This window comes from Podarcis raffonei, chromosome 9, assembly GCF_027172205.1.
Source record: "Podarcis raffonei isolate rPodRaf1 chromosome 9, rPodRaf1.pri, whole genome shotgun sequence".
NCBI lineage: Eukaryota > Metazoa > Chordata > Lepidosauria > Squamata > Lacertidae > Podarcis > Podarcis raffonei.
The window spans coordinates 45,023,821-45,036,910 of NC_070610.1; the positions used below are offsets into that span (position 1 = coordinate 45,023,821).

The 13,090-nt window shown below is 41.5% G+C and overlaps 1 protein-coding gene across 8 annotated transcripts in view; it reads left to right on the forward strand.

Moving 5' to 3' along the window:
• Positions 1 to 13,090, forward strand: part of INPP4B (inositol polyphosphate-4-phosphatase type II B) — a 270,717-nt gene that overhangs the window by 238,841 nt on the left and 18,786 nt on the right. For all 8 annotated transcript variants that reach the window (XM_053403297.1, XM_053403299.1, XM_053403298.1 and 5 more), the window contains 2 exons: positions 2,488 to 2,600; positions 8,617 to 8,771. In XM_053403297.1, the coding sequence (XP_053259272.1) occupies positions 2,488 to 2,600; positions 8,617 to 8,771 (268 nt within the window). The remainder of the gene's footprint in view (positions 1 to 2,487; positions 2,601 to 8,616; positions 8,772 to 13,090) is intronic.

A 13,090-nucleotide genomic window follows, 5' to 3' on the forward strand; every position in this document is an offset into this window, starting at 1 on the left:
CCTCTCAGCCTGAAGCTAGAATAATGACTGCAGTAGCCTTAGAGCAGGCTTTTGCTTTATTCTCTACCTGTATGCAGCCATAGCATAAATATAAAGATTCTCAGCATTTCCAAATGAATCTGCAATTATTCGTACCTCTTTTCCAAAAATTCATATGCATATAGAACTTCTGAGGGCCAAATGTGGCATGATATGAGAGATCCTCACAGTCATACCTTTGAAGTCCAACAGAATCCATTCCGGAAGTCCGTTCGACTTCCAGAATGTTCAAAAACCAAAATGTGGCTTCTGATTGGCGGCAGGAAACTCCTGCAGCCAATCGGAAGCCCCGGAAGCCCTGGCGGACTTTCAGCTTCCAAAAATGGTTTGCAAACCGGAACAGTCACTTCCAAGTTTGCGACAGGAGCCAAAACATTTAGGAACTAAGCTGATTGACTTCCAAGGTACGACTGTACTCCTGACACCCTTTTCTTTGTTTAAAATAAATTATCCACTCCCCCCACAACATGCATAACCATGCACCTCTATCATGTCTCCTCTTAGCTTTTCTGAACCTTTTCAAGCTCTACAGCATCCTTTATGAAGGCAGGCCACCAGAACTGTACACAGCATTCCAAGTGTCGTCACACTTATAGATTTCTGTAATGGCGTTATGAAACTGGCAGTTTTATTTTTAATCCCTTTCCTAATTATCCCTAAAATGAAATTCACCTTTTTCACAGCTGCTACATACAGAGTCTACATCTTCCTCACACTGTGACCACAATATCTTGTTTCTGCTCAGTTAACTCCAGACCCCATTAGCGTATATGTAAAAGTATGGGGGGGGTGTCCCAGTGTGCATCACTTCATATTTGCTTTCATTGAATTGCATTTGCCTTGTTACTGCCCATTCACCCAGTTTGGTGAGATCCTTTTGGAGTTCCGTACAATCCCTTTTTGTTTTAACCTCCCTGAACAATTTGACATCATCAGCAAACTTGGGCACCTCACTGCTTGCCCTTAACTCTAAATTACTTACAAACAAATTAAATATCACAGGTCCCAATACCAGTCCACGAGGGATTGCATTTTCTATATCCCTCCATTGTAGGAACTGTCCATTTATTCCTACTCCCTGCATCCTGTTCCTTAACAAAATACTGATCCATTAGAGGACCTCTCTTATGCCATGACTGCTAAGCTTACCTAGGATATTTGGTGAGGGGGGTTGTTTAAAACTTTTTGAAAGCCTAAGTAAAAAGGTAAAGGTAAAGGACCCCTGACAATTAAGTCCAGTGGCAGACGACTCTGGGTTGTGGCGCTAATCTCACTTTATTGGCCGAGGGAGCCAGCGTACAGCTTCCGGGTCATGTGGCCAGCATGGTTAAGCTGCTTCTGGCGAACCAGAGCAGTGCACAGAAATGTCATTTACCTTCCCTCTGGTGTGGTACCTATTTATCTACTTGCACTTCATGCTTTTGAACTGCTAGGTTGGCAGGAGCATGGACCGAGCAACTGTCGCAGACACCCTGTCACCCTATCGCAGACACTGCTGGCATGCAAGCACCCTGCAACCGCCTCTTCCTTTACATCCTCCCTCTTCATCTTGGCTCCCCCTTCCGCTCACCTTCTCTGCCTCCCGCCAATTTCTGACGGATGCGCACAACAAGGCTCCGTCTCTTCCTTTCTTGTGGAAAGAGCTCACAGGGGTGGAGGGAGGGGAGAGAGCGGCCCCAACCTTGTGGCCAGATCGCCACCACGGAGCCAGCAGAAAGAGCTCTGGACTGCGGAAAAGCATCCGGAGCCTTCCAGCTGACAGGAATGACCCTGGCACAGGAGGCGAGCAGGCACCGAGCCCCCGCTCCGCCTCGCTTACCTCCCTGCACTCTCCCCTGACTCTCTGGCACCCTCCAGACCTTGGCACCCTGGTTCCCTGCGCTACTACCCTCAGTGGTAAAGACGTCCCTGGTCCTAGAATAAGACAAAGCAGATTCCACAAGCCTGAGATTTGCCCCAGCTTGCCACATATTTAAAGGGAAATTACTAGCAGACTAGCTAGCCTGCATTTATTATTTACTTGAAATAAACTTATGCATACATTTATGGTGGTGCTGTACTTTCCATTAGCCCCTCTTCTCTCTCTTTTTCCTTATTGCTGCTTTGCTCTCTGCACATCCTGCAATTATGCAAAGTGCAGCACAAGGAGCAGATAACAGACGAGAGGCAGAAGTGCAACAGGTTATGTAATTGGTCCTCTTACCATTTAATATAGAGGTACTGAAGATGCATGGAACTTCAGAAAAAAGCTCTTAGATAGCAGGGGCTGTGTGAACAAGCACAAACCTGTTTGGTCAGTCATGAAAAGACGGGCATTGCTGTGTTTGAGGAAAATCCTCATGCATTCGAAATGAGACTTTCAATGTAGCAGCTTTACTTTCCTGAGGAAATCCTTGACTCAGCATAGCCGTTATCACACGCTGTATTTCTTCTGCTTCTTCTTCCCAGGCCTACCACATTTTCAAGAACAGAATGACTTAAAAGGATTACTAGAAAATCTCCATCAAAATATTCAGGCTAAAAAAAGAAAGAATGTAGAAATCATGTGGCTGGCTGCAACGGTAAGAAACCTCATTTTAAAGCAATTCATTTAATTTTGTTCTGACTTGTTAAAATGAACTTTGGCAAGGAAATGCAAATAAGGGAAGCTTAGCAGCTCTCTGGTGGTGGTGGTGGGGACTCGGATGACATCTGCAAGTGACTCATGAAGCCTTTTAATGCCCAAAGTACTTTATTAAATTTGCATCTTTCCATAAAACTATTGGGACGCGGGTGGCGCTGTGGGTTAAACTACAGAGCCTAGGACTTGCCGATCAGAAGGTCAGTGGTTCGAATCCCTGCTCCTGCTAACCTAGCAGTTTGAAAGCACATCAAAGTGCAAGTAGATAAATAGGTACCACTCTGGCAGGAAGGTAAACGGCGTTTCCGTGTGCTGCTCTGGTTTGCCAGAAGCTGCTTTGTCATGCTGGCCACATGACCTGGAAGCTGTACGCTGGCTCCCTCGGCCAATAAACGAGATGAGCACCGCAACCCCAAAGTCGGTCACTACTGGACCTAATGGTCAGGGGTCCCTTTACCTTTATAAAACTATTGCACTTGCATGTTCTCTTCAAACTGGTATTTTCAGCTTTCTAGTTGTACTCCTGATGCTGGCCCTGAACACAGGGTGGATTCAATATTAGGAATTCTTTGGCATAGTTAGGTGCATATAATGGGTTTGTTTTTTTTTCCCCTCTTGCCATTTTGTGAAGGATATATAAGTTGATCTGTTATTAGAGGAATGCAATGCATGGATGGTTGTAATGGGTGGCATTGGCAGAGAGGAAGAGATGAAGCAAGAGTTCCTTTTGATGACGTCCATAAGAATCATTTTCTTAGAGGACAGTAGGCATCATCAGGGATGCAGTTCCTATAACCAGGAACATATTGTAGCCCCAACTTTATTACAGCTCTGACTGAGAGCAGTACATAACTTGTATGCTTACTGTACTGTATAGAAATCTGACGCTGAAAAATATCCACAACTACATTTGGAGGGGGGGGAGTAGTCCTTGTATCAATAGGACTCTTCACATTTGAAAATGTGCGTGTGCTGTGTCTCTTGAGGAGGAGTGAGGTCAGGCTTCCTGTACATTGAACAGCTCCTCATTTCCTCATTTCTTAGCCTAGAGCAAGGATGGGGAATCTGTGGCTCTCCAAATGTTGTTGGACTACACTTCCCATCATTCCAGACTATTCCCCATGCCAACTGGAGCTGATACTGAATAGCAGCTGGAAAGCCAGATGTTCCCATCCTTGGTCTATACCCTGCAAACTTATGAATCTCATTTTCTAGGTCCCTGGCACCATACATCTTCAGTCCATGACAAATGTTGCAAATTCTCAAAGATACGTTTATGTAGACATTCATATGTTAGTCTTTGCACATCATTTCCATTTCTTTGTTGAAGAATTTGGATTTTGGGGCTCAGGAAGGTCCTAGATCAGGAATAGTATTTAAAGAAGCTAGGTAAACAAAAATGGCTAGAGATAATAATAATAATAATAATAATAATAATAATAATAATGGAATAATAATGGACCCCCTTGGACTAGATCTATGAGGCCCTGGCTTGCATTGTCTATTACTCCATATGAATGAATAGCAGTATATTCATCCTATCATATAAATTCATATTTATGGAAAGCAAAATGTTAATTATTCATAATGATCCGGCTTTTACTTTTGTAGAAGCTGACTGGCCCTGGGCACAATGCAAAACATAACACTGCTTGGTTATTTGTTTTCATGAACTTGACACCACTAACACATACATTTAGGCAGTTAACATTCTCTAATTGGGTAATTAAGGATGTAGATATTTTCCTGACAGAGGCCCCACAAATCTCCTGTGTATAAGTTAATTGTGTTTCTTTTCTCAGTGATTTTCACTGGATTAACTGCTGATTGCAATAGCAGATATGAAAACAAAACGATTGCAATATCTTGAACGGACCTCTGAAAATCTGACAGGTGCTTACCCTCCAAGATCCTACATTTTTGGCTCCCACGCTCTCATGCAAGTCCAGCCTCCCCCCTCCCCCTTCCTCCCTCTCTATCAAATTTTCCCCTTGAAGGGGCAGATTCATGTATCTCTCCACTCAACACACACAGACACACCCTGCCCCATCCGGACCAACCCCCCAGCCCATTTCCTCTCTTCCTCTCTGCACTCACTTTGCAGGACTTCTCACCCCTCGCTAATATACTTTCATGTTAGTGAAAGTACCTCAGTTATTGCAGACCTATGACATGGAGCAAAAACAGGTTAATGAAAAGGTGGTAAAATGGACCCCTAATTTTAGAGGGGGGAAATTCCAGTGTTTCGTTTGGGGGAAAGCTTTGAATGACAGGTTCTCCCTACACTCCACGTATGCCTCCCAATACTGGTTGCTGGGAATTACAGGTGGGCAAAGTGCTGTTACGCTTGTGTCCAGCTTGCAAATTTCCCACAGGCATCCGGCTGGCCAATGGTGAGAACAGGATGCTGAACTAGATGGGCCTGATCCAGCAGACTTGTATAATGTTCTAGAAATTTAGGCGTTTTGGGTGGTAGCGGCAATCTCAAATCTGAAAGGGTTGCCTTCCCCAAAACGAGCAATTTCCCATTTACTTATTTTCCTTGCTAAGTAAGCAAGTTATAGGGAAGGATTACGAAACAAGTGCATCTCAGTGTACAGCGGTACCTCGGGTTAAGTACTTAATTCGTTCCGGAGGTCCGTTCTTAACCTGAAACTGTTCTCAACCTGAAGCACCACTTTAGCTAATGGGGCTTCCTGCTGCTGCTGCGCCGCCGGAGCACGATTTCTGTTCTCATCCTGAAGCAGAGTTCTTAACCCGAGGTACTATTTCTGGGTTAGTGGAGTCTGTAACCTGAAGCGTATGTAACCTGAAGTGTATGCAACCCGAGGTACCACTGTACATTCCAACAGCCAGTTTCTTTTCCAACTCCTGCTGACTTCTGCAACCACCAAATAGCAGGAATCATTTAGCATGACACTATTTATTCATAGACGGCACTTCATTGCATTCCATTGCTGCTGAATTTGGACAAGTTGCAAAAATCTAGCTTACTAAAACTAGTGGTGGCAGCAAAGACTATTTCATGTTTGATGTTTTCAAGAAATGCAGTTCAGCTGGCTTTCTACAACTCGGAAACTGCAAACATCATTGCTCATTGGGGAATGGTTGCCCACCAACTAGGTGACTATTGCTTAGGTAGTGACATGTTTTCCCATGCCTTTTTATCCCTTTAAAAGAGTAAAACCCAAAGTACATTTTATATTGCTTTTCCCCTGAGTGTCTCAGCTTCCCTGTCCTCCTTTTTTTTGTTCTGTTGCCAAAACCTTTATTCTTCGACATCTGTTCTGTCCGATTCTCATCCCTTTGAAGTTTCATGTTTTAATTTAGAAAGCTTAATCAGGAAGCCTTTAGTGGCGCTGATTTGGACCTCATTTTAAAATAGAAGCACAAACTTCAAAGGGTATAAAATATAAGTGATTGTTAATGCACATGCATTTAATATATGCCAGTCAAAAGCATAGCAGATTCACCACCGCTTTCTGTAGTGACATCTCATATGGAGCTAACTAGGATATAAAAATTAAGAGAGTTGCCGAAATGTCTTTGGCGCAGCTGCTGTTCTCTGGATGTGCTTGAATTCTGATTATATAATCCTCTTTCTCTTATACACTCCATGCTCAGAAGAGCAATTCTGATACTGGCGCTGTGGTCTAAACCACTGAGCCTGTTGGGCTTGCTGATCGGAAGGTTGGCGGTTCAAATCCCCACAACTGGGTGAGCTCCCGTTGCTCTGTCCCAGCTCCTGCCAACCTAGCAGTTCGAAAGCACACCAGTGCAAGCAGATAAATAGGTACCGCTCCGGCGGGAAGGTAAACGGTGTTTCCGTGCACTCTGGCACTTGTCATGGTAGCAGTAGCAGTTTAATCACGCTGGCCACTTGACCCAATAAACTGTCTGTGAACAAACGCCGGCTCCCTCTGCCTGAAAGCGAGATGAGCGCCGCAATCCCATCCAGGGGTCCTTTACCTTTACCTTTTTACCTTACTTACTTGGAAGACACAAAATCATTGTAATATATAAGAACAGTGCTTTTTTTCTGGGGAGACGCAGGGGTACACATACTCCTAAACATTTTGTGAATCTAAGTTTGGTCTCATTGAGGGGCAGAATTTCAATATGAGTAGGAAAATGAGAGTACCCCTAAACATTTTTTAAAGAAAAAAAGCACTGTATAAGAATATTATATAATAGTAGAATCCTGTCAAATTAGACCGAAGGCAATTCTAGTCCAGCATCTTTTTCCTGCAGTGGTTAAACAGTTGCCTTTGGAAAGAAATTTTATAAGCAAGGCAGACCTATATCTCTATCCGTATTATTCCTCAGCAACTGCTACACAGAGGCTTGCAGCCTCTGAGCTCGGAGGTAACGTATAGCCAACATGGCCAGTAGCTATAGAAAGCTTTATCCTCCATTACCGTACTTTATGAAATTACTTTTTAAAGCCATCTTACAAAAACAAATTCTAGAAGACTGCTGTGTTAAAGATGTACTTGCTTTTCTCTATCCTGAAACTCCCACTAAGCAGCTCCTTTTGGTTCTTCTGTTATGAGAGAGCGGGAGCAGAATTCTCTGTCAACTTTCTCTACACAATGCATAATTTTATAAATCTTGATTATTTTACCTGCTAACTTAAAAGTGCCAGAATTTTAACCTTCCCTCATAATGGAATTACCGTATTTTTCGCTCTATAGGACACACTTTTTCCCCTCCAAAAATGAAGGGGAAATGTGTGTGCATCCTATGGAGCGAATGCAGGCACCTTGGCTTCAGCGATAGCAACGCGAAGCCTCCGAAGCACAGAGGGAGCGCTCCCTCCGCGCTCTGGAGGCTTCGCGTTGCTTTCGCTGAAGCCTGGAGAGCAAGAAGGGTCAGTGCGCACCAACCCCTCTTGCTTTCCAGGCTTCAGGGATAGCCACCTGAAGCCTTTGCAGCGCAGTGGGACCTCACGCAGCGCTCTGAAGGCTTCGGGTTCCTTTTGCTGAAGCCAGGAGAGCAAGACTCTCCTTCAGCGAAGCGGGAGGAGAAATGGAAGGGGCTCTGTTTTTCCTGCCACTTCGCTGAAGGGGCACTGAGCAGAGAGGGGGATATTTTTTTCCCCTTGTTCTCTCCCTCTAAAACAAGGTGTGTCCTATGGTCAGGTGCATCCTATAGAGCGAAAAATACGGTAATCCAGAACCTTAATCATTTTGGCTGCCCTTCCAACAATTCAGTACCCTTTTTGAGATGTTATGACCAAAACTGTACCCAGAATTCTATGTATAAAGGCATTATGATATTGGCAGTTTTATTTTCAATTCCTTTCCCAATAGCTCCTAGCACAGAATATCCATTTTCCCAGCTTCCCCACACTGGTTTTATTATCAAATAAGAACAGAGACACACAGAAGCCCACCATCAACTCATTAAAGCATTTTTTATTTTATTTTTATTTTCCACATAGCTTCATGCTGGGAAAGTCAAAAGACGCTGAAAGTTGTGACAAATGAATCACTGCGATAAAATCTGCAAAAGTGGTCTTTCTGATTAGAATTTATCAGCCATTTCTGACAGATTAGTTTTGCATTATTACGAGGTTGTATTGAACTGCATTGTTTAATTGAGGGGTGGTGTTGGGTTTTTTTTGCTATATTTATATGTGGTGGTGGTTTTTGGCATGAGTATTTTGGTGGAAGTGTTGTTTGCTAATTTGTAACACTTCGTTGTGATTATGAACCACTTTGAACTCAATGTTGTTGCTGGATAAGCGGCATACAAGTAATAAATCAAAACCAAGCTTGTTGCTCCACAACAAGATACAAAGATAGCAAACTCTTTTCTGTTTGACAATGTTATCAAAGTAGTTTAAATGTTCCCCAACCATTTGTTTAACATGCTGGCATTCCCCAGTATGCTAGACTGCAATACACCTGGAGTAAAGAGAGAAGCAAGTCACTTGATTTCTGTGTACATTATAGATTTGCCGCAAGCTAAATGGAATCCGGTTCACCTGTTGTAAAAGTGCCAAAGATAGGACATCAATGTCAGTGACACTGGAACAATGTTCAATTTTAAGAGATGAGCATCAGCTGCACAAAGACTTTTTTATCCGAGCCCTTGACTGTATGAGGAGGTATGTTCTTCTTTTTCTGTTTGCCATCTTTCAAGTCTATCTGTGTGCTTGAATATATTTTAGCTAAAACGTTGGGTAGGTCAGGATCAAGATGTGCATGATTTGCTCTCAGTTAATGAGCCTTTCATTATTATCCCAAGCCCAGGTTCATATCTCAAGCCTTTCATCAAGCCCTTCCCCCCACCCAAACATGTTAAATTCATATAGGGGTGCTTTTTATAAAACTGGTAAATACTACTTAATCAAAACAGTAATCTGCTATACTTGATAGCTTTGTTTAATCAAAGATAAATAAAATATAGCAAACAAAATTAAGACAAAGTTAAATAAACATGATTGTTAACATATGTCCTCACTGGTTTTAAAAAAAATAAATTACTTTGCCTTTTAAGTATAATTATGCACAAATTATGGAATTCATCAAGAATGTTAGGTACACTATTAATTTAGACATGTACTGAAAATAACTTGTCTCAAGATGTAAGTTTTGTCTGCACTTGCTAGCTAACCATGTCTGTAATGAAATTCCATACATTGTCATCACTTTTAAAGCAGCTGTCAAGGTAAATGCAGGAATGTACAACCATGTTTTCACTATTTGTGTTTAGGCAAGGAAACCTTTGTTTTTTTAAAAAAAATCATGGTTGACAATAAGTACTACTTCTGGATTCTTTTTGCCCCATTTAAATAACTCAAGTGAAAGATTAAGTAGCCTTAATCTTAGTCTTTCACAATATGCCCTTCAACAGGGACATGAATTTTGCTTTGTTTAAAAGGGCAGCAGTAATAAGTGAGCAGGATTGCAGGGCAATTCAGATGTTTAGCTTATTTGAATATTGCCCATGGTGTATAGTAGTTACATACATTTCATACTTACCATTATAGTCGCTTCATCCAATCACTTCTGCAGCTTTTCAGTCATCGTGGTTAATGCATGTGCCTAGCTTTCACACCTGAATGTACTTTTACTAATGATCCATTGGTTTTCTATATTTAATCATAATTTCAATTCGGCTTCCAGCTACTCTTGTTTTCAGAGTAAGCTTCCAGTCTATTTGACAGCCTTAACACTGTGGGATAGATTGGTTGTTAAAAACATTGCAAGTCTACAGTGTAGAATGCCCAGTGGCAGACCAGGAAAATAGAGCTATTACAGTCTCCTGTATGGTTTAATGGGATGTTTGAACCAGGCCAGTGTCACTGAGATCAAATGCAGCCATTTGCCCTTCTCTCTTTGGGAGAGCTCTTCTGCAAATCATTAAAAGAGATACTTTTTTCTATGCTGAATATACTTTTTTTTTTTTATGTGCCCTGTGTTTTGGCTCATCCGTACTCTTACCCATGAATATGATTGGCAGCATTACATCTGCCCAAGAATAGATGTGATTGCACCTGATTGGAACAGTGAGCTTCTTCTCCATTCACTGGAATAGAGCATTGAGAAAAGGAGATACCTTCCATGTCTCTGAGCTCAGCTTCTGTATTTTTAGTCAAGGCTCATTCTATTCAAGGCTCTTCAAGAGATTTCATAACTGTGCTTTTGAGTTGGCCTTAAATAAATGGAGTTGTTATAGGATGTGACACTTGTGTATTTATCCTTCTATGTGATTACTTCAGTAAAGTGCTGTTTAAAAGGCTATTTGGTGGACTTCTCAAACATCCAGCCATAAAAGACTCCAGGGAGGGTTTTTTAAATGTAATTTTTAAGGAATGTGGAAAAATCGGGACTTCAGCGCTTTCTTATTTTCTGCAGTTTGAGTTGTCAAGTGACAATGACTGCTGAACAGTCTGTCAATGCTCTATCTCACTCTGTAATGATTGTCAGGAAGAGATCTAAACTCTTCGAAAACAAGCACTCTGAAACAGATCAGCTCTTGACATGGCAAACATTAGGGGTCCTTACTGGTATTAAGACCAACCAACAATGGTATTTAAATAGTAACAAAAGTACCAATTAAATAGAGTTCATTCATAAATTCATATTCAAGTGTCAGTGTTGGTCAATCCATATCTTTTGACTTTAAATTCTCCTTTCACTTCTTGAACAGGGTAGACCTTCTTAAAATATAACTGTGGTTTTTCTACTTTCAACACCTTGAACAGTGTATTATCTGAGGTCACTATAGAGTTCACAGTTGTGATGAAAGTGTTTCTTTTTAAAGATGTGTTGAAGAACATTGTAGAGCACAAATCATAGCTGTGCTAGGTTTATTATAAGATACTTGATTCCACTAGAGGACAGTTGTGATATTTTTCAGATTCTTAGAATAGAGTTCTAAAGCCATTGATATTGGAATCAAAGTTGAAGGGTGGGGTGTAAAGTTAGGCATAAATGCTGCAGTTGCAAAAAAGTATAAAACACATGAATTATCATTAGTTGAAGATATCTAGATTACACTTAATATGTGACAGCGATAACATTTTGGAGGTCTGAACAACAGATGCATGCAGTGAAGCATTCCAATAATTGTCTCTCAGCTTTTGAATTTTCTTCTATTGGAGGCTTGTCCAAGCTTATCTTATGTCCAGGGACAAGGAGGTATAGAGTACAATAATCAGCATATTGTTTCTCATTCTGAACAACTGAGTGGGCTATCTGTCTAAAAAAAAATTAATGGTTCCCAAGTTTCTCTTTCTCACTCACTCTCACACACCAATGTTGTGAGAAATTACTGAGCAAAAGCCTCCCAGAATGTGTATATTCTCAAGCATATTCTGATGTGGCGCCAAATTGAAATTAGGAGAGTGTCTTTCTTCTCTGGACACAATGGTGATATTTGATAACTGGTATTCTCCTGTTACATGTCAATTCTGAACGTTCTATTATTTCCTGTTCCCTAACACTAGCTTCTGGCTGTTTTTATAAATTAGGAGGAGACTATAAATTCTGCTCCAAAGTGACAAATGCTTTAGCGCTTTATTTATGACACTTATTTCTATGGCATAAGAGCCAGGCTGCTGCTACCTTTGTGTAGAAGCTCTAGAGAAATTACATTTCAGAAATCATTTAAGGAAAAGCAAGGCATAAAAAACTTTAAAGAGAATCTAGTGAAGGGAACATTTTCTGCCATCCCTTTTGGGATTAGGATAGGCATTGGATACGACTGATAGTCTAGCCCCACCCTTTCAATGTAATCAAATGTTATAATATTTGAGAGGGCAGGGGACAAATTTGGGGGTCTTTTAACCAATGGAGTATCTAGGCATCTGTGTGCTCTTCAGCATAACACAGTCTAGAACTTCTTTCTTGAGAAAAATATTGGAGCAATTTAAATAACAGAAAGCGAGTGCGAGAGAGAGAGAGAGAGAGAGAGAGAGAGAGAGACTGCTGTTCTAGCAAAGTACATAGTAAAGTTCAAAATATTGCATATACAACTCTGACACAGCAAGTGCCATCCAATCCAGCCTCAAACTTACTTTGATAAGAACTTATTATTCAGTATTTCCCCTGCATAACCAGAAACATCCCATTTTGATGAAATCTGTTGTTGAGACCCAAGGGCTTGTCCAAACTAGCCTGCCTCCACATTAATGGAGGGGTGTCTGGAAGAACACTGAGGTGGGATTCACATTGTGTTCCAGTGTGTACAAGCCCTTACTTTATAAAGAAACATTTCTCAATATTCTCCAATTTAAGTCTTTTAAACATGAGTATGAAATGCTGAATATATTCATTTCCAAAGAACAATTTCAGGTTGGTTTTGTTTGGCTGTGAATATTTCTACTCCGTAAATGTTTTCTGGACCTGCTGACAACTCACAGCGATTTGACTATTTATTTTGATAAGACATACCTGAATACTGCAAAGAATGTGTTCCCTTTGCCTGTGACATACAGATGCTGTAAACAGAGAAGACGCACAAAAAGTGTAGGTAGATGGCACTGGCTGTGTTGTTTGGAGCAGCTACTGTTGCTCCACATCCCCTTGACTGCCTTGGCAGGTAGATGAGATGTGCCTGCCTGGACCAAGCGCTGTTATGCTGATCACACTTGCTGAGCTGCTGAATCTGTCTCTCCTCATTTCCCAGGAGAAGGAAGAGAGTTGTGCTGCTCCCACCACCTTCGTGCATTCTCTGACAGGGTTGCCAATTGACCAGTTTTATTTTTGCAAGTGGAATGTCAAATCCAGTCAACTTTGTGCAGCAATTGGTTGTAACCTTCGGCTAGAAAAAGAGAGAAATAATATGCTGATCAGTGTTTGGTCACATACTAAGGTGCACACACGATTTATTCTTCCTTTCAATCTCCATCCACATCCACAGTTCTCATTCTCTCTCCCTCCCTCCCTCCCTCCCTCCCTCTCACACACAACTCCTATA